This window comes from Eumetopias jubatus, unplaced genomic scaffold, assembly GCF_037043125.1.
Source record: "Eumetopias jubatus isolate StellerSeaLion01/CBP00866 unplaced genomic scaffold, mEumJub1_p1.0 scaffold_1, whole genome shotgun sequence".
Lineage (NCBI taxonomy): Eukaryota > Metazoa > Chordata > Mammalia > Carnivora > Otariidae > Eumetopias > Eumetopias jubatus.
Window position 1 is genome coordinate 15,809 of NW_028274807.1, and position 27,706 is coordinate 43,514.

The following is a 27,706-nucleotide window of genomic DNA, read 5'->3' on the forward strand; positions in this document are numbered from 1 at the left end:
AAAAGCGATCCCGGTGGGGCAGCAGGACACACTGTGGATTCCAGCAAATACACCTCCCAGAAACTGAGGGTGCTGCTGGACGAGCTGTCTGAAAACAGCCATGTCAGGGTTCCAGGAAGATACCAGAGGCACAGGAGTAACTGAGGAGCATCTGAAGGTCAGGTAGGGGCAGTCAGAGCTTCCAGACCCTTCTTCCCTAAAGCTCCTCATTCCTCAGCCTTTCTTCCGGTGATTCTGCCTGGTTTCTATTTGCCCCAACTGTTATCCATTGCCTTAGGCAGCAGAGACTCACGTATGCCTTTAAATGTTTTGGACATTGAATGTCCTCCAGTAGCCACTTCACTGCTGGGAGAGTTGGTAGCAAGCAAGAAGTCCCAGAGGACTCCAAGGGTCTGGACTTGGTGTTTCCCTCTCCTGAGATGGGGACACCTGTGGGAGGTGCAGGTGATCAGCTGGGGGAGGGGGGCAGGCACCTGATGTGGACAGATGGGGCATAGGTAAGGCCCGAGGCCCCCGGGGTATGTGCCTGGCATCCGGACTGAACAGGTCTTCAAAGCTGCAGACTGGCTGGGATCATCTTCAGGCTGAGGAGGAAGGTGAGGGGAACAGAGGGGACTGAGGAGGTTCGGCTCAGACAGGAGAGGGCTGAGCCACACTTTTGGGGGAAAAGCGGGGTCAGGTTCAGACTCACAGGGACAGACCTTGAGGCCATTATGCCATGTGAAATAAGCCAGTCCCTAAAGGACCGACACTGGAGGACCCCACTTGTGAGGGATGGAGAGCACTCCCATCACAGAGGTGGAAGGAGCTGCTGGGTGCCGGGGCTGGGGAAAGGGAATGGGGGGTTAGGGTTCAGTTGGGGATGATGAAAACATTGTAGCGATGGACGGAAGTAGCCGGTGCAGAACAGGGATTATACTTATTGCCACTGAAACGCGCTTCATGGTATCAACTGTATGTCCATTATACCACAATACAAAAGAAGTGAGTCAGGACGTCGGGGCCGTCACAAATCCCTGGAGGGCCCAGGAGCAGGGAGCCTGTATCTTAGTTCTCGCTCTCACGCTCTGCCCCTTGTTGGGTGACTGAGCTCAGTAAGTGCTTGCTAAGACACAGTGCAGGCAGCTGGTCCAGAGAAAGTGCACAAGTGCAAACCCACTGGTGGGCACTGAGGAATCCCAAGGGGACGTGCATCCAGACGGAGCGAGTGCCCACATTTCACAAACACCAGCATAGAAATAGCCATTTATTTTTTTTAAAGATTTTATTTATTTATTTGAGAGAGAGGGAATGAGAGACAGAGAGCACGAGAGGGAAGAGGGTCAGAGGTAGAAGCAGACTCCCTGCTGAGCAGGGAGCCCGATGTGGGACTCGATCCTGGGACTCCAGGATCATGACCTGAGCCGAAGGCCGTCGCTTAACCAACTGAGCCACCCAGGCGCCCAGAAATAGCCATTTAAAACCAAGGCAGGAACCTTATATAGCCCAGAGGGCTCCACGCTCCTGGAGGCCGAGCTAGTGGCCACGGCCAAGGCCTCTGGTGGTGAGGGCACTGGGGGGTCTGAGAGGTGACTCGGCGCACCCTGACCCTGAAGCCCCATGGCTGGGGTGAGGTGTAAGGACTGGGAGGGAAGACCCGGCCAGCACCTGTTCTGGCTCCATGGCTGCTACAGGGCTGCTCCCAGCCCCAACAGGCAATGTCTGTTTAGAACCAGAGAGAAAACCTTTTCCCTCAATTGTTCTTTTTAAAGATGGTTGCTCAGCATTGACACAGAAAAACCTCTGACATAAAACTGGAGCCGTTCACAGCTGCAAATGACCCCGAAATGATCAAAATGTAGTGACCACAAAGAGAGGAACGTGTGCCCCCAGGCAGGCCTCCTGTGCACAGGGGTGCCTGGGGCATTGGCGTGCCCGTGCAAGCAGTGCTGGGCTCCACAGTTTCCCTCAAGGGGACAGAAGTAGGAATCTGCTCTGACAGGAATCTGCTGCTCAAGGCAGCACCCCCTGATGGAGACGGGGGCAGCCCCTCGTGACTTCCAGATGTCCTGGTGATTCTTGGGCACAGCCATGGATCTCAGCTTCTTCATGACCCAGGGAATGATGGGGGACCAGCCCAGCAGCCTCGGGTCCCGCAGATCCTCCAGGGGACAGCCCAGTAGCCGCGGGTCCTGCATGGCCTCTGGGGGCAGCCCCTCATGAGTTCTGTGTGTCCTGGTGATTCTTGGGCATGGCCCGAATCTCAGCTTCTTCATGACAGGGGCCAGCCCAGCAGCCGCGGGTCCCACAGGTCCTTCAGGGGACAGCCCAATACCGTGGGTCCCATAGCTCCTCTGGGGACAGCGCCTCATGAGTTCTGGGGGTCCTGGTGATTCTTGGGCACAGCCATGGATCTCAGCTTCTTCATGACCCGGGGAATGATGGGGGCCAGCCCAGCAGCCGTGGGTCCCACAGGTCCTCCGGGGAGAGCACCTTGGTGGGCCTGTGCAAGTCCCATGCGCTCCCTCTGGGGTCACTTGGCATCTCCCTTGCAGCGGCCTGCGTCTTCCTGCACTGAGTCTCCTCTGAGCAGTCTGTGAGGCTGCACTGTGCCCATGTCACGGGCACGGAAGCGAGAGTCCAGAAGGTCCAGATGACCTGCTCCCAGTCTCACCATGTGGAGCCTGGGCAGGGAGTGGTCCCTGAGCAGAGGAGGACTTGGGCCCAGGGAGCCTGAGGGAGGATGTGGCACAGTGATCCCACAGGAGGAGAGTGAGCAATGTACGGGCCTGGTGCTCAGACCTGCTGGGAGACCACATCGCACTGGCTCTGTCCCCAGGGCTGGAGGTTGTCAGGGTATCCACCCTCCCAGGCTGCAGGCTGGCAGGGACTGGCAGGAGAGAAGGCCCCTGGTACAGGACAGAGCTCTCAGGCAAAGAGGAGGGGGCAGGTGTTCCCCCAGCAGCTGGAGGAACTCTGGGTAGCCACCCTCCCAGGCTGCAGGCTGACAGTGACTCGCAGGAGGAGGCGCACCTGGGGCAGGAGTGAGCCCTCTGCAGAGAGGACGCGGCAGGTGCTCCCCCAGCAGCAGGGGCACTTGGACAGCCTGAGCGGGCATCAGTGGACAGCAGTGCCTGCAGCTGGGGTCTCCACACAGACCCCATCCTCAGGCTCAGCACAAGATTGTCTGATGGCCTTTGTCCCCCAAATACAAAGTCTGGCCCAGGATCCCCCCTCAAGCCCCAACTCCCAATCCTTTATACTCAGCTCAAGTGACAAGAAATGGCCAATAGTTTAGGTGGGGTGGGTGCACAGGGACATTTGTTTTTGTGGCCCATGCTGTACCGTGGCTGGCATTTTAAAGATCTCAGGGCTTTGATTCGAAAACGGTAGGATGCCGGGGACCCCAGACAGCTTTTGGAAACCTGCCTCTGGGCCTTACAGCCCTCCCATCCCACCAGCGCTGCTCAGAATCCCTCCAGGCCACAGACCCACAGTCTTGGCTCCTCAGATGGCCCAGACGATGTGCCTTCAAAAAGCGATCCTGGTGGGGCTGCAGGACACACTGCAGATTCCACCAAATCCCCCTCCCAGAAAGTGAGGGTACGACTGGACCAGCTGCCGAAAACTGACAGGTCAGGATTCCAAGAAGACACCAGAGGCAGCATCTGAAGGCCAGGTAGGGACAGTGAGAATCTCCAGTTTTGCCTAGGGGCAGCTCCCGTCCCCCTAAACCCTCAGTGGGATGGCTTTACTGGGGGATTGGGGGGGACCATGCCTGGAGGACCCATGGCTCCACTGTTAGAGGTCGCCGACTTGATCAGTGCACAGGTGGGGAAACCTGGCCACACCCAAAGAATTTCTAGAAACAGTAGCCATCTCAGTGGTAGCTGACCTGGGAGGTCAACCTTCCAGCTGCCTGAGGTGAGATCGAGCCACAGACCAGCACACTAGCCAGAAATGGAAGAAGGAGAACAAGTTCTTCATTTCATAGTTTCTAAGTCACCGGTTTGTTCCTACGGTCAGTATACTTTGCATCCTGGGAAATCTCTGCCTGTCTAAGGTCATGAAAATGTTCTCCTCATGTTCTCTGCTGGAGTTCTTAAAAAATCTCTGGTTTATAGGTAAAAATCATCCGGAATTGACTTTGGTTGGCACAGCCATGCTGGGAAAAGGATGGATTTTCCCCAAAATACTAAAAATAGAACTCCTGTATGATCCCACTGTCAGGTAGACCTTTTGGCATCAGCACAGTGGGTCGGTCCTGAGGCCTTGGAACACCTGTCCTCGCCCCGGAGGAGGAGGGCTGAGCGCGCATGCCCCGCACGGGTCGCGGGGCGGGACTCGGGCGCCTCCCGGCGGGAGGTGGGGGCAGTGCAGGATGCGGTGCACTCAGTTGCGTGGAGGCACCTGTCCCTTCTGGGGTCCAGCTGAATCCATTACATTTGGGAAATTCGAACTGAAATGGAGTCCAATTATCCCCTGACTTCTCCAGAAATAGAAACTATTAATTAGAAACCGTACGGAATTAAGTGAAATGCAGACACAGGCTTTACAACTTACACCAAAATTCATTTAAAATTGTAGATAAATTTAAAATGTAAAACTATCAAAATAAAGGGGGCTCCTGGGTGGCTCAGTCGGTGAAGCGGCTGCCTGCGGCTCAGGTCGTGATCCCAGGGTCCTGGAATCAACCCTCCGTCGGGCTCCTTGCTCAGCAGGGAGCCTGCTTCTCCCCTGCCTGCTGTTCCCCCTGCTTGTGCTTGCTCTCTCTCTCTCTCTCTCTCTGTCAAATAAATAAATAAAATCTTTCAAAAAACAAAAAGTAAAAAAAAGAAAATCCACATGGTCTTGGGTTCAGTGATGAGCTTTAACACACAACACCAAAAGCCAATCCACAAATGAAAAAAATTGATAACATGAACTTCCTAAAATTAAAACTTTTGCGGGGCGCCTGGGTGGTTCAGTCGTTAAGCGTCTGCCTTCGGCTCAGGTCATGATCTCAGGGTCCTGGGATCGAGCCCTACATCGGGCTCCCTGCTCAGCAGGGAGCCCGCTTCTCCCTCTCCCACTCCCCCTGCTTGTGTTCCCTCTCCCACTCCCCCTGCTTGTGTTCCCTCTCTCACTGTGTCTCTCTCTGTCAAATAAATAAATAAAATCTTAAAAAAAAAAAAACTTTTGCTCTGTGAAAGACCTTGCTCAGAAAACTAAAAGACAAGCCACGAACTGGGAGGAAATATTTGCAAAGCACAAATCTGGTAAAAGATTTGTATTCAAAAAATACAAAAGACTATCAGAACTCAATGATAAGGAAACAAACATCCTAATTGATAATGGGTAAGGATCTGAACAGATGCCTGGACAAAGAAGATATTCAGATACAAAATAAGCATACAAAATTATGTTTGACATCATCATTAGGAAAGTACAAATTTAAACAACAGTGAGACAGCCAGTACTGCACACCTATCACAAATACTAAACTCCAAAAACAAGAACACCAATTGCTGGAAGGTGAGGAATGGCAGCAACTGTCCCTTCAGAAGACATTTTGGCCATTTTTTCCAAACCTAAGTTAGTCTCATGTTAAGATCCAACAATTGCACTTCTAGTATTTAGCAACTGCTTTGAAAAACTATTTCCGAACAAAAACTCACATGCAGTTATGCACGGTAGCTCCATTCATAATGGTTACAAACTTAAAGAAACCAGGATGTCCTTCCATTAGTGAATCCATAAGCAAACTAAGTGCATCCATGTGAAGGAAGCAGAATATGCCATGCAAAATATACCTCTTTTGCACAAGGGATATTTGCGCTGATTAATTTTAAGAAACGCCAGACATGGGAGAATCTCTGAAAACTGGGTAAAAGTTGCCATTTGGTGAGTGACATGTACACTTATAAAGGAACACCCCATTTGTAAGCCTGTCTCCCTCTGTATCAGGAACAGAATTACTAAATCTCAAGAAACGCTTACCAAAAGAGAAGGCACAGACTTAAAGCTGTGTAACAACCATACCCTCGTTTACTGTGCTCACCTGATAACATCCCTTAACTGGCCTTCCCACCACCCAAAATCTTTTGGTCTTTAGCTGAAGATAGCATTTAGGGTGAGGGCTGGGCCACTTCAAGGAATTACACCATTTTCCTGGGTATCTCCCATGAATACAGGACATATGCATGATATTAAACTTTGACTTGTTTTTCTCCTGTTAATCTATTCAGCAATAAAAAGAAATGAACCATCACCCCATACAATCACATGGATGAACGTTACATGTATTTTTCTAAGTGCAAGAATCCAGTCTGAAAAGGCTGCACACTGAGTGACCCGATTTGTAGGAGATTCTGGAAAAGGCAAAACTAGAGATGATATAAGGATCTGGGAGTGAATTCCATGATATTTTCATGATTTATACCTGCCATTAAGCATTTGACAAAACCCAAACCTTTTGGGGCACCTGGCTGGCTCATTTGGTGGAGCGTGCAACTCTTGATCTTGGGGTTGTGAATTCGGGCCCCATGTTGGGTGTGGAGATTACTTAAAAATAAAATCTTTAAAAAATACAAACATTTCTACATCCCAAAGAGTAAATAATAATCTACAGAAAGTAAGTTGTTTAGGATGTGGGAGTGTCACAGGATGGTGTGGGGGCCAAGGGCAGGCTGCCCCAAATCTGCCACTTTGACATACAGATCATTTTAAATAAAAGTTACTTAAGAGACAGCCTATGCAATGAGGACACTTAGACCCTCCTCTGTCCCCCTGCAAAGGAAATCAATCTCCCATGTGAAGGTATCCCTATACCAGGAGGTAAAGAGATTTTGACATCACCAGAGATGGGAGATTTGGAGCCCATAAGGCTGTATAAACAACCCTTGTTACTTTTTACTAATTTACGACCCCAGCCCAAATTTTGTTTAGAATTCCTTACTAATCGAAGCTCCCAAGGTTAAGTTTTCTTTGTCCTGTGATTTCTTCACAGGTGTAGTTACTCTTTGTCCAAAAAGTATAAAACCTGGCTTCCTTGGTCATTTCTTTAGACCTCAGGTTCATTATTGGGTCTCCATGTGCACAGTATTGCACTTTAGGTTTTTTTCTCCCACTTATCTGTTTCATGTCAATTTCTTTCCTCATCCCACGATAAGAACCTTGGACAAAGGAAAATTTCTTCCTCCCCTTCAATGGAATACAGAACGTGACACATAATCTAACTGTATTAGAAACATATGGGGGGAAAAAACCCTCACTGTAGGTTGTATGACAAAAGGTGCTGACCTAAGTAACTTTGGAAATGAATGGAATCTGTAGATTAAAGAAAAAATGTACTGTACGTACACAGTGGACTCCATTTGATAAAGTTCTCTGCCATCAGAGTGGTAGCTAACAGTTCTGAAAACACCACATCTGTAATCTGGAATGGAGCAATGAATTAAATAAAGGGCCGGTGGTGAGAGCCAGGTTTGTCACTGTTAGAGTAGGAAGTTACAGATCAGCAAAGGGAGTAGATCACAATCTCCATGTGGTGGCGGACCAGGTTGGAGACATCAGTATAAACTCATCCTTAGCTTAATATGGACGCAGACGGTTCCACACAGAAATCTTTATCATTAGGTGTGTCGACATAGGTGGGAATACAGGCATATATTGCCTTGCATTGTCCGCTGAGCATGGACATTTAGCTCCCCCGTGTAAGACTTTAATACCGTTCTCTACTACCCAGAGCTCCTTAAAGAACTTGCTGATGCTAGAACTTGGACAGTAAGTATAGGAGCCAGGATAATCTTGACGTATCAGAAAGTAAGGAAGTACCAAGAAAAGAGCCACAGAGATGGAATGATGTCAATGGAAAGCAGGAGCCGATGGAAAGTGCTCTCCATCACCAAAGGAGGAATGAGCCAGCGACCAAACACTGAGGTGCTGGAACATAACCTACCCTGGTGTCCACGCTGGTAAAAATAAATGATTCTTTTTAAGATTTTTACTTATTTATTTGAGAGGGAGAGAGAGTGCATAAGCAGAGGGGAGAGACAGAGGGAGAGGGAGAAGCAGACCCCCCACTGAGTGGGGAGCCCGACGTGGGCCTCGATCCCAGGACTCTGAGATCATGACCTGAGCTGAAGGTAGACACTTAACTGACTGAGACACCCAGGTGCCCCCAAATAGACGATTTTTTAAAAAGAAACCACAGGGCCAAAATGGAGTCACTTACGTCAGGAGACCCAAGCCAGCAAACCAAGACTTACTACCTGACCTAACTGCAGTTCCACACACCCTCACCTCCACGTAAACTTTAACCGGTCAACCTGGAAAATGAACTGAATGGCCCCTTCTGTTCCCCTTAGGAGGGGGACATTGCCTAAAATAGTGCATCCTTTTCTAGTAATTTCTTTTTTTCAATGCCCTCTCTGCCTTTAAAATCCTTCCCCTCCCTGCAGCTCAAAGGAGCCCCTTTCTTTTTGCTAAATGGGATGCTGCCTGTTTCATGAATTGTTCAGTGAAGCCAATGGGACTGGGATCTTTTAAATTACTTTGTTGCCTTTTTATTAACAAATTACATAGCTTTTTATAAGCGGGACTGCATAGACCTCTCCTATAAGAATTCCAACTAATAGATGTAGATAACCATTCATCAAGTAAATGGAGCTAACTCTCCTCTCCTAAAGTGGGGGCTCAGGGCAGTTGTCTTCCTGCACATGGGAAAGAGTAACTTCCTGGTGGGGAAGCCTGACCAATGCTGCCTCAGCCAGGTGACCAGCGTTAACATGGACAGTGACAAGTGTTCCCTCGTTGTAAAGTAACGACAAAGCACTTTACCTCCCTGATCTGCTTCCTCAAAACCCATAACCCCAGTCTAATCAGGAGGAAAACAAGTAAATCCCAATGGGGGACTTTCTACAAAATGCCTGACCGGTCCTCCTCAACACTGCCAAGGTCACTGAAACAAAGCAAGACTGAGAAAGTGTCACAGCCAAGGAGAGCCTAAAGACACATGATGAGCACATGTCACATGGTGCCCTGCATGGGATCCTGGAGCGAGAAAAGGTAGAACAGAGGGAACCTGAATAAAATACGGACTCCCGCTAAAAACAACATATCAATATTTGTTCACTAATTGTGACAATTTTGTAGAAAACTCGAAAAAGAGGAGAAATTAGGGGCACCTGGGTGGCTCAGTCAGTTAAGCGTCCGCCTTCGGCTCAGGTCATGATCCCGGGGTCCTGGGATCGAGCCCCACGTCGGGCCCCCTGCTCCGCGGGAGCCTGCTTCTCCCTCTCCCTTGCTGCTCACCCTGCTTGTGCTCTCTCTCTCGCTCGCTCGCAGTCAAATAAATAAATAAGATCTTTATAAAAAAAAACAGACATTAAAGGTCAAATAAGGGAAACCTATTGCATCGGACTGGAAGTCTAGAGGAAATGGGTGATTTCCTAATTAAAATGCACAATAATAAAATGGACGCTAAAATAAGGAAAAAACAGGCAGACCAATGAGCCATCCAGGGCCTCATCTTACTGCTGGTTCTCCTCTCACTGTTCTGGGGTTTTCCTCTCCTAGGACAGAAAAGGAACAGGGACAGAAGTGTTCTGGAGCTGCCCTTAGACCCGACCCCACTCACTGTCTTCCTCTCCCCCAGCCATACCCTGCTCAGCGAGGACACTATGCACGGGGAGTCTCAGGGATTGTGGATCCTGATGTGTCACCCAGTTCTTTTTTGGATGGCAAGGGACTGGACACACTTACTAAAGTAAAAGAAGTTAATATTTTTTAATGGTAGAAATACCTTAATACTTGCAAGAGACAAGAGTGGGTTTGGACCTGGCAGGCCCAAAGGCTCACACTCTCACAGTGTGACCTAGACACACTCCAACACTCCATCCTGCTAAGCGCTCTGGGGTGGCCCCATTCATAGGCACAGTCTCTCTCACTGCATCTGGGGCCTCCCACAACTCCAGGCTGACACCCACTCACCATCCATTCTACTGGGAAGGGTTTCTCTTTCCCTTGGGTTCCATGAAAAGTCATGGCTTTAACTGTCTTTGGCCCGGCTTGGGTCACACTCTCATCCTTGAAGCCATCAGAGCACCCAGAAAATAGAGCAAGGGGTTGGGTAGACTTGGATCATACACGCATCTCTGAAGTGGGTGGAAAGTGGGGTCTGCCCTCTGGAACTGTCTGGATGGTAGGCAGGTGACATGGGGTTCCCAAAGGCAAGCTGAGATGCTGGACTTGGACGTGAGAAGAGATGCCAGGCTGGGAAAGCAGCAGACTCCGCATCACTGGTGACTGACTGCACGGCTTTGGAATCTGAAGCCCAAGGAAGGAAGGGGTCACTTCGTTAGGGTCACGGGCTGCAGCCGCCCATCCAGTGCTCTTGCTATTTTCCCATGACGGCAAGGCGCTCTCCTACTTGCTGAAAAAGCAACTTTGCTGTTGGTAGGAAACTCAAGGCTCCTGCCTTGGATATTGGGTCCTCACATCTCAGAGACTGGAAGGCCCACAGACCTCACTCTTCTCCCTGGGAGGAAGGAGCCCCGGAGTCACACCTGCCCCCCACATTAATCGCTCCTCCCCAAAGAACAAACTGGCTCATTCTCCAGTCTCTTCTCTCTCCTTTATGAAGAACAGAGAGCAAATGTAAGGATGATAAGGAAAGTATCGCTCATTGAAACAGTGGGAGGCTCAAGGATTATTCCACACCACAAATCCACACATGGCAGACTTTCTGGAGGCCACAGTCCCTGAATCATGCATGTGACTCTCTGAAACCAGGCAGCCTCACTGAGAAACTGCCTGCTGGGAGGCACAGTTACTCCCATAACCTTAATTCTTAACAAATACGTATGTCAAAGGTTTACATCACAATCGGGAGGCCAAAGGACTGCAGGGTCAGTCTGCTGTATGGCTGTATGGCTGCTGTGGACAGGGCCACATCCAACACTTGGAGGGTTAAGAGACTGTGAAGGAGGAAGCCCTTGTCTCAACCACACAGACGTTGGGAATGGAAACATCCTGTGGGGCTGTCTACACTGCCCATGGGCCTGTTACACTGCCAGGAGCACAGTCAGCTCAGTAATGGCTGTGGGGGTTGTCAGGACCCTTTCTGGCCTGAGCTGGAGGGCCACAGATGGCTCCCTGGATGGTCAGAGGCCAAGGGCTGTCCTGTCTACTGCCTGTTTCCTGCCGATCACTCAGATGGGATGAAGGATCTAGCCAGCGCCAGGGGGGGGGGTCCCCAACAGCCCGAAGAAGGCTGTACATGGGGGCGGGCAGGCCATGGCAGTCAGTCCTATATGAATCCATTCATGTCTACAGAGTGCCCTCGTGGGGTGGGGCCATGCTGGAACTTGCGGCTGCCCAGGCAGAGTGGGGCCAGCAGCACCCTTCCCAGGTGGGAAGGCAGAAGAACCCTTTATAACCTCTGAGTCCCCCTATAACCCCTGACTGGGGATGAGTTGGATCTCAAACTGTCAGGAATCAGGTGGACATTTCCCTTTTCTTCTGTCTGAGCCCAGGAGTGAAGGGCTGAAAACCAATGCTCCAGCTCACCTCTGACTCGTGTGTGACCCTGGGTGAGTCCTGTCTACCCTGGAGGCCCAGGGAGTTGGAGGAGGGGGAAGAAAGCCAATTATGCTTAAACCTAACCCCGATCCAGACCCTGGCCCTGACCCCAACCCATGACCCTCACCCCAACCCCACCCAGATTCTCAGGCTGATCCACACTTGCATCACGAACAGGCCCAAATCAGTTTTAGGGGGTTATTTTCTCCAGAGAGCTGCTCAGCTCTGCACTCCTGCCCACACGCCCATGGAGGTGGCCCTGCCTCCTGAGGACGCACAGGTTGCTGACTCCCACACCTCTTGCATACATCACCCAGCAGCATGGTGGGGTTTGTTTTGATTTTTTGCTAAGTTTTATTTTAATCCAAGGACTTTGATTCATACCAAATGTCATTGTAGAAACAATAGCAGAATCCAAAGTCTGGGTGATCAGTATTACTCAGGCAGCAAACTCGTCAATCACAGAATTGTTTTAAAGCAGGTCCCAGTTGTGTTGCATGGTTGGGACTTCTTTTTGGGTTTTTTTTTTTAACACTGTTCTTAAATATAAAGCTTTGCAACAAACCTTTGACTTATGTCAAATATAATTAAAAATTAACAAATGAGTACATTGTATCAAAAAGTACGAAGATATACATTTCATGCACATACTTGTATATATGTATATATGTATATATTTTACATGCACACATAACTTCATCAAACTACAGCCACTGCTTGACTGGTCCAGATGCAGACAACTGGTTAATGCATTTCAAATTTGGCAACTCACTATGAGATCTCAGTGGAAACATATGATAGCTGAGAAGAGACGATACAGAAACAAAACCCAAAGTCAGGAAAACAAGACACAGTATCTCTTCCCCCACTCCCTGTAGTTTTCACCAATTCCAGTGTCTAGAAGAATCCAGACAGACTGGTGAGGCCGTGTGGGGCTAGAACAGTGATTCTCCACCCAACATGGCCTGGGAAGCAGCTGCGGTTCTGCACAGAATGGATACATTCACAATAACGTGGGCCAGAGATGAAACATCAGCATCAAAATACACATCCTTCTGCTTTGCAACAGGAACAGAGCTATCTCATGCAGAGTCTGAGATACCATTCCAGTTATTATTTCCTATTGCATGTAAAATACTCTGTAATCTTTCAGAGTATTGTGCCTTCCAGTAAGGAGGTTCTATAAAATGGTTTGGTCACAATCATGCTGAAACCCTAGAACAGGTGGTGGTCTTACGTGATTTATTTCTATTGAATGTGTGTCCTTTGTTGCATAGCCCTGTGGGTTAACGACATCCACTCACTGGGACACACCTCCACACAGAGAAACGCACACACACGTCACAGGCCAGGTTTAAGGTGAGTCATGGGGCAACAGCCAATGGGAACACTCAAATGATCCAGCGAAGAGATCATCTGACATTTCCAAACACGGAGGATGCACCAAAATCTAATCATCTAAATATTCCTTTTGTTCACAAAACAAAGGGTCTCCCGGCATTTTATGCACAGCCTCCTACCTACGGTGTTTCCCTTTTGACAGTGGCCATGAGGTTGGATTTCCCTTTCGCTTCCTGCTTTCCCGTGTCTTGTGCCACAGTGCTGGGCTTCAGATGGCTCCTACCTGAGCCTCAGTCGCCAAGCTTCTCCTTGCCCCATCGCTTCCTCCGAGTTTTGGCCTCATTTCAGTCGGGCCGTCCCAAGTGCCCGCACCTGCACAGACACAGGCCCTCCCTCCTGCCCGCCGGGTCCATCTCCACTCCCCCACCTCTCCCTCTTCCCACGACCTCTCCCTCTCTCTGGCCTTATCTGAAAAGAAACTTTCACAACAGATACCACGCCCTCTTTGGCAGGCATCCCGTCCCTGAGATTCAGACGTAGAACAGACTGAAAACACCCCATACAAGGACACGCTCTACACTGCTCTGTGGCTTCCCAGGAAACCCTTCCACTTGTGGGAGGAAAACAGGGAAATGGTCGCTTCGTTTCCAACTACAACCGTCCCACTGGATGTTATATGAGTGTTCTCCATGGACACCAGCTTTCTACTTGGTTGATATTTGGAACTGGAAACAGTTCCAAGGATTCACCCACGCTTCACACAGGCTTCACATCACCGCCCCCAGGAGCCTGGCACGAGAGGGCTCGGAAGTCAGGCACTTGGTCGAGAGCAGCAGAAGCCAGGGGAGCTGGGGGGCCACCCAGGCTGGACGCAAGAGCATCTCCTTGCACGAGAGAGAGAGAGAGAGAGAGAGAGAGAGAGAGAGAGAGAGAGAGAGAGAGAGAGAGAGAGAGAGAGAGAGAGAGAGAGAGAGAGGCACCCCCCCCCCAAAGAGCTGAGAGCTTCCTACAGGTTGGATTTTTTTTAAGTTCTGTTACTATTTCCTTCCCCATTTTTCTGTTTTTCTCTTCTTTCTAGATCAAGTATATGGAATTGACAAAAGAGGGAAGGGTGTTTCGATTAAAAACCAAAACCAACAGCAAGAATGTTTTCCAGATTTGGTCCCTGTCAAGGTTGACAGCATCTGGGAGAGGACAGAGTGTGTGTGAGTGTATTTCTGGTGTCCACCTGCTGTTTCAGTACAAAGAGCCACGCTGGATGTGTTTGTGTTTGTGGGCACTGACAAGAATGCACGGAGCCACAGGCCGGGCTCCTGAGGTTACTGCTGTTGACCAACCACTCTGTCTTATCTGGCCAGGCATGTAAACATGCCGGGCTCCGTACCACACACGTGGATAAAGGATGGTCTCTACCAGATCCAGACCTCCTAAAAGTGGCCCGGGCACACCCCCCAGACGCTGGGAGCCATCACACAGGATTTAGACTGACAGGGTCCCACTCAGCACATGCAGTGACTTCCCGTGTAGGGTCTGTGGCACGAGACCCAGGCAGGCAGCATACAAGGGGACAGAGAGAGCCACGTCCCTCTCCGAAAGGGCTTTAGGAATTGGTCCAGCGTAAAAGAGAAGGTGGGGGCGGGGGGGTGGGGGGGAGCCACGGGGCCTCCCCTCAGCTGGCCCCAAAGGCGGGGTCGCTCCAACCAGGGGCTGCTGCCCCTGCCTCGGTGCCCCTGCGCGTCCCTGGGAGCCCAGCGTGGATGATAAAACTCATCGGCTGGAACGCGCCCACTGAGCAGGCGTGAAGCGGAGGTGCGGCTAGCACCAGTGGTCTTGATCGGGGTGGTGGTAGCTATGCTGAACCCGGCCGCCCGAGCTGAGCCCCAGAGTGCAGTGGTAGCCGTTGGGCACGCAGCGGAGGGGGTGCGACTGGGAGGTCAGGGAGGACACATAGGAAGTCCGGGAGGAGCGGCCTGAGTTGGTGGCCACAGCCTCCTTGAAGGTAAGCGTGTCCTCAGGCTGGGTGTGGGCAGTGTCCTCACTGTCCAGACGCTGCCCCAAGTAAGGGTCAGAGCCGATCCTAGAGCCGGCGGCCAGGGGCTGGCTGAGGGGGTCTCTCTGGAGCAGAGCGTTGTGTTCGGAAAGGCCACGGCTAAGCCGGCCCGGGGAAAAGGTGGGGAGGCTGGTCTGTGCCCCAGCAAAGTGGACAAGCGAAGATTGGCCATCTTGTAGGTGACACTGGGAAGGGGGGTCAGCGAAGTCTGGGGGAGCTGCCTCCGCCCACCACGGCCAGGGGTGCTAGCACCGGATGTTGGCAACAAGGGGCTCCCATTCACTGAACCACCACCCTACAAGAAAATAGAACAGAGAAAAAAAAAATCAAAGTCCCAGACCAGAGGCCAATGCAGGTGAGAACCATGGAGGTGGGGGGTGAGGCATGGAGAGAGGCAGGCACCCTGGGAGGGGACCCATAGGGTGTGTGGTGGAGGGGGGAAAGCCGCTGGTGCCGGTAGGCCTGGGGAGGTGGTTGGGGACCAGTGGGGAACAAAGGGACAGGCACAGCTCAGGGAGAAGGAAGACCAGAGGCCAGTCCAGGGCAGTTGGGAGGGGAGGATCGGGCTGGTGCGGGAGGAATGGAGCAAGGAGGGGGGGAGCACAGACTCGGGCCTGGGAACCAGGACATGAAGGAGGATTCGGAGCACGGTGGGGGGGGGCTCGTGAGGAGGGGCAGTGAGGGGGGTCCTGTCTTACCGGTCTCGGGGGTCCTGGCTCCTGCCCAGCTGTTGGTGACGTGGGGTGGCTGCTGAGGGAGGGTTTGGGCTGCGAGGGCTCCCGGCCCCCAAAGCGGTCACAGGAGTAGAAACGCTGCTTCTCCGAGGAAGAGGAAGAGGGCTGCCTCCGCTCTTGGGACCGGCCCCGCTCCTGTCTGCGCTCCGTCCGGCAGCCTGTGGGCCCCTCTCGCGGGGGTGGGCCTGGCCCTGCAGCACTGCTGGGTGCTGGCCAGGAAGAGGGGAAGTCAGCACAGCGAGCCAGGTGGGGAGACAGACCCCCAGCCCAGACCCAGTCCCCAGGGCCAGCAGGGGGACCCAGGGGGAGAGCTGAGGTGCGTGCGTGATCCTGCCTGGTCCCCAGACCTGGGCCTCACAGCCCCCTACTCAGGGCCGTTTGGATGGTGGAGGCACAGAAAGGAATGCCTCAGGCCCTGGCCATAGGAGGGACCCCCGCACGCACCGCCATCTGTGTCTGCGGACAGGCTGGGCCCCTTCTCCAAGGACTTCTGCTTCCTGTCCCTGCGGCGATGGCAGCGGTGGTGGTGATGGGGCGCAGCCTGGCTGTCTGGGGCACGGTCCAGGGCAGCGCTGCAGAGATGAGCCACGTGGGGACGCTGGGGCGCCAGTGTGGAGATGGAGCACTTCATGGGGCTGGCGTTGGGGGCCGGCTGTGGGTGGGATGTGGGTTGGCACACAGTCTGAGAGAGGGGCCTGGGGCAGGCTCCAGGGTGGCACTGCAGGCCTGGGGTTCAGGAACCACCAGGCCCCTCCCTCTCCCCAGAAAGCTCTTCCCCACCCAGGCCCACCCTTTCTCCCAGAGCACGCTGCACAAGGTGCTGTCCGTCTCTGCCAGCGGGGCCCAGAGAGCTGTTGGCCTCAGTGTCCCTGGGGGACAGGGACGATGCCAGGAAGAGGGAGCCTGCGGGCCTGGCTGGGAGAACCCTGAGGGCTGGCTGCGTGTGATGGCTCTGCTGGGCCAGGGCCATGGGGCTCCTGCCCTGGACTGAAATCGGGACCTGCGGAAAGGGGCTCTCCAAGAGGAGCTGACCCACAGCCTCCACTCGACGTCCTCAAGCTGGCCGCCCAGCGGGCCAGGGTCGGGAAGGGGAAGAGGGCGGGAGCCACCACCAATGGGAGGCAGAGACAAGTTTAGAGAATGAAGTCATTTGGAATGTGCAGAACCAGGAACCACAAAAGGAGGCAGGGACAGGGCCAGCCCCAGGCAAACACTGAAGGTCCCCGGCTGGAGGACATGCCCCTCTAAAGCCCCTCACCATCCCAGGAAGTGAAAGCAGGGCCCCCTGACAACAGCCTCAGGTCTGCAGGCCCCTCTCTGAGTCCTTGTGAATGGGCCCACAGCCCCCTTGCCCTGGAGCTTCCTGCTCGGTACTCAAAGCATCCCCGAAGGAGCAGGGGATGGAGGTGGTGCCGCCTCCAGAGTCCAGAGAAAGAACAGGGCAGGTCGGGCGCCTGGGTGGCTCAGTTGGTTAAGCGACTGCCTTCGGCTCAGGTCATGACCCTGGAGTTCCAGGATCGAGTCCCGCATTGGGCTCAGCAGGGAGTCTGCTTCTCCCTCTGACCCTCCCCCCTCTCATGTGCTCTCTCTCTCAAATAAAATAAATAAAATCTTTAAAAGAAAAAAAGAACAGGGCAGGTCCTCCCCAGAGCATCCATGGGGAAAGGGAGGACCAAGCTGTGAGGCACCGTGTGCATGGCGGGGGGGCCGGGGGGGGCAATGCAGGCTGGCGTGGGAGAGGGGTGTCCTAGAGAGAGGGAGAGTCTGGGTCAGGGACACTGGGCTGGGAGATGGAAGCCCCAGGGCCACCGCAGGAGGCTGAGCACCGGTGGGTGGTGGGGATTCCTGGCAGGCCTCCGAGGACTCTGGCTGCACCTCTTGAGACCATCATCCTGGGAGCTCCCAACGGGGCTGACAGTGTCCAGGCCGCCGTGCAGGTAGGGAGCCCTCACGCGGACACAAGCCCTCCCCAAGCCAGGGCTCCTCATCCCCCACGCCCCCACCCTCCCATGACCCTGGCCCTCCCAGACCACCCACCTGAGTCTCTGCAGCCGGGCGAGGCATGGAGGCCGCGCGTCCCTGGCTCTCCAGTCCGGGTTGGGGCTCCCCGTCAGGACCTCTCAGGGCCATGCTCTGCATCTGGACGTCCACAGCCTGGGCACACAGCAGCCCGCAGTCACACCGGCCCCCACCCCACTCTCACCTTCCCCCCCATCCTGGGCTCCCCGCCACACTCCTGCCATCCCCCACCATCCCTGTCTCACCCCAATCCTTGTCTCATCCCCCATCCCCAGCCTGGCTCCCCAGCCCTGGGAGCCCTCTCCGGGTTTCCTGGCTGCACCACTGGGATCTCTGTAGAGTGGCCACGCTCCAGGGGTGTCCTTGCCTCATAGGGTACCTCCTGGGTCCTCTGAGTGCCCCAGGAAACAGACTCCTTGATGCCACTCTCCTGGGGTTGTCTGTAGAGAAGAGAGGATTGTGCTGTTGGCTCAGAGGTCTGTGGGCCTTGGAAGGCCCACCAAGGACCTGGCTCCAACCTGCCAGGAACCTATACTGGCCCCTTCTACTCTGGGTTAGAAGCAGCCCAGACGCGTGAGGCCCTTCAAGTACAGGCTCTCAAGTGGCCACAGAGCAAGGGATGTGGACCCAGTACCAGGGCTCAGAGCAGATGGGCAGAGAGGGCCCCCGGACATGAGTCCGAGGGAGGTCTGGGCCCACCGCTTGCTGGTCTAGGGACACCCGGCAGGTTCCTTGGCCCTAGACAGGGCCTCCCAGGAGTAGTGGGAGGCCACATGTGCACAGCATGCATGACGCAGAGGGCGGACATCCTGTCTACGCTGGTGCACAGCAGGCCCTGACCACTACGTTAGGGGCAGTGTAGTACTCAGGAAAACCTACCTGATTAACAGTCCAAGACCCACAACTAGGCTGCAGAAAAGAACGTCCAAACATGTACAGATGAGGAGGAAATCAGGAGCCCTAAACATGCATGCTGTGCCCAGCCTGGTACCAGGCCCCACACCTTAGCCCTTGCTGGATGAGGCAGAGCACAGGCCCCCCTCTTTGGGCTCAGCCAATGATTTCCTTTAGCCAATAAGGGTGTTAGCAGACCTGGGACCCTGCTGGCCCTGAGGGGGTGGCTGAGAGGAGCCTGCCTGCTACCACCCCCCAGCGACACACGGTGCAAGACAGGTAGGTGACTGTTAGTTCGCAACACTTGGTTTTGGGTGGTTCATTACCAAGAATTATTGTGGCAAGAGTTAGGGGTTAGGTAACAAGGACGTTACCAATTTGTCTACAAAATACAATTGCTTCAGAAATCACTACTGGAGTGGAGATCTGAGGAAAAATGTCTTAGAGGAGTTAGGAAGACTAGACACACACAGGCCGTCAACAGAATGGGGTCAAAACAAATCATTTTCAACAGGCAGTGAGGAAGCAGAGGCAGAGGCCCCTCACTGGAAAGGGAAATGGGCACGCACAATGGGAGGTGACAGTGGGAACCACCGACTGTCTAAATCCACTGACCTCAGTGCCATCAGAGGCACCCATGTAACGTTTTGGGAATTAGCTTTGGAGTCCACCATGGACCGCTCCAGCAGCCCGCCTGGACTAGCTTTCAGGCAGCATCTGCGGGGAACCATTTGGGGGGAGGTGGGCACGGGGTGGAACAGAGAGGCCAGTCTCCCAAAGTGGTGATGGGACCTGAGGGCTCCATGTCCTGCAGCACAGCCTACAGGGAGCCCCTCTGGGAGGGGGAGAAACCAGGAGTCCTGCCTCCTCCGTGCACCTCGCACCCTGGCCAGGTACTCACACGGCCCCGCCGTTGCTGAGGGACGCAGAGCTCTTCTGCCGAAGGAAAACCCGGGCTCCTCGGAGCACAGCCGGCTGTGTCTGCTCCAGCGTGGCCTTCAGAGGGTGGAACAGGGACACAGGGCCCATCTGTAGAAGGGACGCAGGGAAGACGAAGAGCTCTAAGGGCACAGACAGGTGTGCCAGAAAGCTGGCCTGACCCCACAGCATGGGTTGGTGCTCCTTCTGCCCTGCCCCAGCCCTACACAGGAGGTAGGCGGGGGCTTACTCCCAACCTGGCCTGTGAGTGACATCAGGAAAGTCATTTCACTTCTTGGAGCTTCAGTATCCCTACCTACAAAATCTGGGGACCTCATCCAATTAAAAATGGTAAAAGGTTTCATCTCATCATCAACTTGGATTGATGGGTAGAGGCTGCATGAGCCCTGGACTGAGCAGAATTCTAAGGACATTTCAGGGCTTGGGGGGCGGCGGGGGGGTCACTGATGGGTGTCTGCAACAGACAGGGGAACGGGGGATGTGGTGTGGGCATCAGATACTTCCCATCCCATGATGGGTGAATGTCCCTGTAAGCTCCGAACACCAGGCAACTTTCTAGACAGAGTCTACGTATGGTCACTGATGGTTTGGCTGCGTGGGAAAGTTGTTATCTTTGAAGGATGACGTCAGGAAGATGGGGCCCCAAACCAGCCCAGTCAGAGTCATGAGTGGAAGAAATCATGACCCTGGACCCATCAGTTTGAATCTCTCCGGTCCCTGCCAATGTGCACGGTAATCAGGTTCTCCTCGAACCTCCCCAAACAACCTCCTCAAATATTCTTCAAACTTCTTTCTTCTACCACTTAAAACAGTGGGATCTCCAGGGAACATGTCCTCAGCCCCTTGTCTACTGCTCCTGAACACTAGGTCTCCATGTCAGGGGGCCCCCAGTACCAGCAAGAGACCAGCCGTTGGAAAGCACGCAGGCTGTATGGGGTTTCTGACTTTGGGGCCGGAGAGTGAGGCTACAGTAGGAACCTCTCATCTTCCTTTTCCCGCCATGCAATCCCCAGGAAGGATGTGGGTTTCCTCTGCCATCAAAACAACTGACGGGTGCCAGAGTCTGAGGTTTACTTCTTGGAAATCCTGGAACTCGGTACCTGGGACAGGCCTCCCGTGGCCTGGTGAATCTGGTCTCTGGGGGTCTTTTTCTGTTTGTAGAAGTCAAATATCATCAGAGCTGCGTACACCTTTCCTACGGTCATCTCATCGGCTGGAGGGAGAGAAAACAGAGGGTGGGGTGTGGAGGAGGAAGGGGAGGTGGGGGACAAGGGAACAGCCTCCACCACAGGGACTCCTGGACATGCTCAGGGAAGGGCACAGCGCTTGGCCGAAGTGGCATCTTTGGGCACTGAGCACGTGTCCTCTGGAGCTGTACTGACTCTCCACAGGGCCCTCCATCTCCTCCCAGTGAAGTGGATGTGGGGTTTAATCTTTAAGCACCTCATCTCTAACTGTAGGAGTCTCCCTGATGTTCTCTGGATTTTTTTAAGTATACACCCCTACCAGGAACGTGGGTGACTGTGGTCAACAGAATAAAGCCGAGGGAATCCCTTCCCACAGTCCCTATGCACCCACTGGTAAGACCGTTCTCCCTGCAGGTGGAAACTAAGTCTAGACTATTGACGAGGTCACCCTGGCCCAGGCCTCCTGGCTCTGCCTCTGGGTGGGACACAAAAGGGGGGTGAACAAGGAGAATTTCTTGCCCTCACTTACGTTTATGGGGTGGCACCAGTAAATCCAGGGTCTTCTGGGGCAGATTGGCCCACACAGAGGAAATCTCCTTCCTCAACTCTGCATCACACTGATGCTGCTTGGTGCCGGCTGGGGCAGGACAAGGGTGTGGAGGGGAAGAGAAATGTTAGGAGCTGTCTCACAGGCCCCCTGGGGGAGCCGGCAGGGAGAGGTATGGTGTGAGGGGAAATGGGGCAAGGACAGTGCCAGGAGAAAGGGCAGAGCAGGGAGAAGCATGGCCACGGCGGCTGTCGGAGCATCCCTGATGGGCACGTGCAGAGACAGAGGCCTGTGTGCGTGGGCCCTGGGAGTGGAGAAGGGATATGGTGGCGGTCCAGCTGTTCGTCCAGCCATTCAAAACTATCAAGAGAGCACCCTCCCGTGCCAGGGACTATTCTAGGTGATGGAACAAAAGCAAAGGAGCCGCCTTTGTGGCACCATGTGGCTTGACCCAACAATAAAGTGGCAGTAAGTTCAAAACCTAGTGTGTTGGGTGCAGAAAAAGCTTAAGTAGGGAAGGATGAGAAACATTAGGAGGGCTGAAATTTTGGACAGGGTAGTCAGGAAAGGTCTCATGAGAAGGTGGTGTGTGTGTAAGACCCCGAAGGCAGAAAAGGACCAGGGGGTGCAAAGGCCTCGGTGTGTCACACAACCAGCCAGGAAGGCAAGGCTCACTGAGCGGGGGGTGGGGGTGACGGGCTGCAGGGAGCAGATGTTGAGATAGGAAGCAGCAGAGCGTGATAAGCAGAGGGATAAAATACTCTGACCTTTTTTTAGCATCAGGTTTACTATGGTATAATGTACATACAACGAAATCCGCCCTTTTCAGTTATCCCATTCTATGAACTTTGGTAAATCCATAAAGCCACACATCCACCCCCACAATCGAGTCATGGTATATGGCCCCACTGCCAAAGTCCCTCTGTGCTCCCTTTGTAGCTGACCCCTTGGCCTCCTCTCACCCCGTCCCATCCCTAGTGTGTTTTCTGTCTCGGTCTGTTTTGCCTTCTCCAGAATGCCACACAAACAACGTCATCGGGTGTATTGGCTTTTGAGTAGGACTTCTCCACTCAGCGTGGTGCCTTTGAGATTCAGTCCACGTTGTTGAGTGTATAAGTAGCCTGTCTCTTTTGATTGCGGAGTACTACCTTGTGGTATGGATAGACCCCAATTTGTTTATCCATTCACCAGTTGTGAGCATTTGAGTTGCTTACATTTTGAGGAGATTATGAAATAAAGCTGTGAACATTTGCATATAGGTTTTTGTGCAGATGTATGTTTTCTTTTCTTCCCACTTGGGAGTGGGCTGGCTGGGCCGTACGGTAAGGAACTGCCAAACTAGGATCACAAGAATTCCATATTATGCATTCTCACCAGGACTTAATATTGTCATTTAGAAAAGTACTTTAGTTGTATTAATAACCATGTAGTGTTATCTTACTATGGCTTCATTTTGGATTTCTCCCATCCAAGTATGAACCAGGCCCGACCCTGCTTAGCTTCCGAGATCAGACGAGATCGGGCGCGTTCAGGGTGGTATGGCCGTAGACTTCATTTTGGATTTCTCTAATGATTAATGATATTGAGCATCTTTATAGGTGTTTATTTGCCTTCCATATATATTTTTTGGTGACATGTCTATTCGAATCCTTTACCCATTTTTATTAGGTTGTTTATTTTCTTATTACTGAGTTGTGATGGACCTTTATCTATTCTGGAAACTGATCCTATATCAGATACATGGTTCAAAAATATCTTCACCAATGCTTTAGCTTTGTCTTCTCATTTTCTTAAATGTCTTTCTGAAGAGCAAAAGTTTTTAATGTTGATAAAGTTCAATTTTTCTTTTATGGCTCATGCTTTTGGTGTCTTCAAAAATCTTTGCCAAACTCAAAATTGCCAAAATCTCTCTCCTGTGTTTCCTTCTAGAGGTTTTATAATTTTACATTTTACATTTATGTCTATGATCAATTTCAAGTTAATTTTTGTAGGAGGTAAAAGGTATGTGCTATGGACTGAATTGTGTGCTGCCCCCGTTCACATGCTGAAGCCGGAACCCTCATTGTGACTGTATAAGGCCGAGAAGGAGGCAATGAGGTGAAATGAGGTCAGAAGGGTGGGACCCTGACCCAGAGAGTTAGTGTCCTTATGAGAAGAGACACCAGAAAATTCATTCACTCTCTGTATGCACTCAGGGAAAGACCATGTGAGCACACAGTGAGAAGGTGACCACCCTACAAACCAAGAGAACAGGCCCAGGAACGAAACTTACCTTCCTGGCACCTTGATTTGGACTTTCAGCCTCCAGACTGTGAGAAATAAATTTCTGTGTTTAAGCCACTCAGTTGTGGTTCTTTGTTATTGGCAGCCCTAGCCGACTAAGACACTAAATGTCAAGATTTTTCCCTTTTCTGGGTAGTTGTCTAAATTTTTCAAGTACCATTTGTTGAAAAAATTATCTTTTCTTCATTAATTGCCTTTACAACTTCATCAAAAATCCATTGGCAATGTAAGTACGAGTCTCTATTGTGTTCCACTGACCCATGTCTCTGTCCTGTCACCAACACGATACGCCTCAATTGACGTGCTTTATAGAAAGTCTTTGATTCAGGTAGAGTAAGTTTTCTTTGTTCTCTTTTCAAAATTGTTTGTTATTCAAGTTCTTTTGCTTTTCTAGATACATTTTAGAATTTGTTTGTACATTTCTACCTAAAAACCTGTTGGGATTTTGATTGGGTGAACATTTATTCTATTGATGAATGTGGGAAGAATTGACATCATGACAATATGGAATCTTCCAATGCATGAAGATGATGCAGTGCTTAATTTTTAGATCTTCTTTGCTTCTTTCAATGTTTTGAAATTTGCAACATAGAGATCTCACATATATACTTTTTAGAGTTATCCAACAACAAAGAAGTACTTCATGTTTTTGGTGTGATTTTAATGGAACTTTTTCCCATTTCAATTGTTAATTGCTAATATACAGAAATACATTTGCTTCTTGCACACTGACCTTGTATCCTGTGACCTTGCTCTATACTTGGGGATGGTTTTAGTTACTTTTTTTAATGGCTTAAAACAACAGAAATTTATTATCTCAGTTCTGGAGGCCAGAAGCTCAAAATCAAGGTGTCCAGCATGACCGTGCCTCCTCCAAATGTTCTAGTGAAGAATTCTTCCTTGCCCGTTTCTAGATGTTGGTGGCTCCCAGCCATCCTTGGCATTCCTTGGCCCGTAGATGCCTCCATTTTATTCACTTTTTCTTAGAGTCTTTCAGATTTTCTCCATAGATAATCATGTCAGTTGTGAATACAGGCAGTTTTATTTCTTCCTTTCCAATTGGTATGCCTATTTCTTTTTCTTAACTCATTACAATGGCTAGGACCTAACGTATGGTATTGAACAAGAATGGTGACAGCAGACATCCTTCCTTTGTTCTTGATCTTAGGGAAAAAGGGGTTAGTCTTTCTTTGTTAAGTGTGTCATTCGCTGAAGGTTTTTCATAGATATCCTTGATCAGATTGAGGGGGCTTCCTTCAGTTTCTACTCTATGCAGAATTTTTAAAATCATGGATACTGAATTCTTGTGAAATGCTTTTTCTGCATCTATTGAGATGATCATATAGTTCTACTTCTTTGATATATTAAATTATATTGATTGATTTTTTATACTTGAACTCAACTTGCATTCCTGGGATAAACCCTACTTTTGTCATCAAGCAAATAGATATATATACAGCCAGACTCAGTTTGAGAAAACTGGGTGGAATATTTTTGTGTCTACAGTCATGAGGGATACTGATCTGTCACTTTCTTTTCCTATAATGTCTTTGTCTCATCTTGGTGTAGGAGCAATGTCAGCACAATATGGTAAGTTGAGAAATGTCCTCTTTTTCTCTATTTTCTGGAAGAGTTTATACAGAGCTGGTATTATCTCCCCCTTAAATGTTTGGTGGACCTCACCTATGGAGCTAACTGGGCCGGGGATTTTCTTTGTTGGAAGGCTTTTAACTATAATTTAATTTCTTTAATAACTATAGTGCTACTCAGATTCTCTCTTCCTTTTTTAACCCACTCAGGTTATCCATTCTTGAATGAGCTTGATATTTGGTGTCAAGGAATTTTTCCATTTCATTTAAGTTGTTGAAGTTATTGACAGAAAGTTGTTCATAAAATTTCCTTGTTATCCATTTAATGGCAGCAGGACCTGTAGTGGTGTTCTCTCTTTCATTCCTTATATTGGTTATTTCTATCTCTTTTTCTTGATTGGTCTAGCCAGAGGTTTATTAATTTTATTGCTTTGGTTTTTAACATGATCATTCTAGCTGTTCTGTTGCAGGCAGATAAGAACAGAGGCAGACCAGTCTGAAGCTACTCTAAGAATCGAGTCAAGACCCGAGAGAGGGGCTTGGACCAGGAGCTAGCAGTGGGAGAGGACATAGAAGTGATCATATTCTGGTATATTATGAAGGTGGAGTCAAGAGATATGACAGGAGATCATATATGGATCAAAACTGGGAAAAGGATTTTAAAAAAAAGAAAGAAAGAAAGAGGAGGTAAGAATGACTCCAGAGGTTTTTGCCTTGAGTGACTAACTGGAAGAACAGAGTTTCCCCTGATGGAGACGGGAAAGATCATGGGGAACACGTGGCGATCAAGTTTGGGCAAGTGAACTCTGGAATGCTTCCTGGGCCTCCCAGTGGAGACAGTAAAAATTCACATGAGAATGCAGAATGCAGGTCTGGAGTTCAGGAGGAGGCCTGCACTAAAAACACAAAGTTGGAATTCCCAGTATTTAGAACCATGAAAATAGGTGGAATGACGAACGTGGCAAAGGGAACAGTCTGAGGGGCACCGTGACATTCAGAGGATGGGAGACATGAGAAAACAGAACAGGAAACATCAAAGGGATTCAAGAAGAACTACACGACCACGGAGGAAGGGCCGAGCCGCGGGCGGGCGCGGCCACGGAGGAAGGGCCAAGCCGCGGGCGGGCGCGGCCACGGAGGAAGGGCCGAGCCGCCGGCGGACGCGACCACGGAGGAAAGGCTGAGCTGTGGATTAGGTAAAATGAGGACCGAGCACACGGAGGTCGCCGAACAGCTCAGCAAGAGTGGCTCCAGCAGCATTGCAGTGGAAACCCACCTGCAGACCCGACAAGAGAGACCAGACAGACAATACAGACCAGTCTCTCGAGGAGTTGGTCGCGAGGAGGGGAAGAATAAACATAGGGAAGCCAATGGAGGGAGCAGAAAACCTTTTAAAGATGGGAGAGATCATAGCTTGTTTATATGTTGATACAAAGAATCCAATAGGGAGGAAAAACTGACAGGCAAGAAGCAGGGTGCAGAATTTCTGGCATGACATCTGTGGGTAGATGATGAGAAGGGGACCTAGAGGGCAAGGGGGGCAGGGTACGGGACTGGCCTCGACTCATCCGCTACAAACGAAATGGCTGAGCTCAAGGGCTCGAGTGCGGCCAGGAGGGTGGTGTGGGGGCAGAGACAGTGCAGATCCCCTCTGGTGGCTCTAATTTTTCTAATTTTCACAGGAGGGTGAAGGTGGACAGGATACACTGGAGGTTTATTCTCTCCTAGATTTGGCACAGGCTATGCAGTCCTATCAGTCAGCTCAGGAGAGGACCTGACAGGGCCCGGGGCCACTACGGGGAGCGGACAGAAGGCACACAGACGCTGCACCCTGGAAGGGTGCTACCTCACGTGAACCTATGCTCTGCCGTCACATGCTCTGGGTAACCTGGACAGGTCATTTAACCTGCACCTCAGCTCCCGCACATGAAAATGGGATCATTACAAGGCTCAAAGGCAGGGCGGTTATCAGGGGATGAGGTCAGTGCCCAACAGAGGCGCCATGAGCAGCTGTCCTTGGTCGTCTCCAGACAAGCCTCCTCACCCCCCTTCCCTGCACACCCACCTGGGGGTGGCTCTGGACTGAGGACCGCCCGGTCCTGGCTTGGTGCCCTCCCCAGATGCTGCCTTGCTCACCTGGAGCCAGCTCGATCTCCAGTGCAGTCCGAATGAGGGCCATCAGCGTGGACGTGAAGTGGACGGTCATGTCCTCATTGGAGATGGGCATGTTCATGCGAACCAGGAGCTAGAGACAAGGGGAGCAGGTCAGGGCCAGGCCTACCAGGGTCCCTCCACCACAGGACTACAAGGGGCTGGAGGCCCCTAGAGGCTGGGCTTCGCCTCCTAGGGGTGCTTCTGCAGGCGCCCAGGCAAAGTTGGGTGGCTAGGAGTTTTGCCAGCATTCACACTCACCCTTGGACCACACCCCCCCCATTGGAGCAGTCCCTCCTTCTCCTAGCTACGGAAAAATAGAAGTCCAGGTAAAGACTGTAGCATAGCACCAAGCCAGAAGCCTGGATCCCTCTGAAAGAACAGGCACATGCTTAGCCAGAAGGACCCCTGCCCAAGGCTGGAATAAGGGG

At 51.5% G+C, this 27,706-nt stretch overlaps 2 protein-coding genes across 2 annotated transcripts in view; both read right to left on the reverse strand.

Moving 5' to 3' along the window:
* Positions 1–14,563: 14,563 nt before the first annotated feature.
* On the reverse strand, positions 14,564–17,816 carry LOC148164942 (voltage-dependent N-type calcium channel subunit alpha-1B-like). The gene is made up of 4 exons (XM_088024165.1): positions 17,704–17,816; positions 16,111–16,318; positions 15,631–15,875; positions 14,564–15,227 (listed from the first exon to the last, which is right to left on the reverse strand). The coding sequence occupies exons 1-4, from the start codon at positions 17,803–17,805 to the stop codon at positions 14,817–14,819; spliced, it is 966 nt and encodes a 321-aa protein (XP_087880291.1). The 5' UTR covers positions 17,806–17,816; the 3' UTR covers positions 14,564–14,816.
* A 110-nt stretch (positions 17,817–17,926) lies between these two features.
* Positions 17,927–27,706, reverse strand: part of LOC148164943 (voltage-dependent N-type calcium channel subunit alpha-1B-like) — a 33,955-nt gene continuing 24,175 nt past the window's right edge. The window contains exons 8-13 of the mRNA XM_088018944.1: positions 27,261–27,369; positions 21,235–21,342; positions 20,619–20,731; positions 19,481–19,608; positions 19,195–19,296; positions 17,927–18,125 (exon numbers count right to left, since the gene is read on the reverse strand). Of these exons, the coding sequence (XP_087875070.1) occupies positions 17,927–18,125; positions 19,195–19,296; positions 19,481–19,608; positions 20,619–20,731; positions 21,235–21,342; positions 27,261–27,369 (759 nt within the window). The remainder of the gene's footprint in view (positions 18,126–19,194; positions 19,297–19,480; positions 19,609–20,618; positions 20,732–21,234; positions 21,343–27,260; positions 27,370–27,706) is intronic.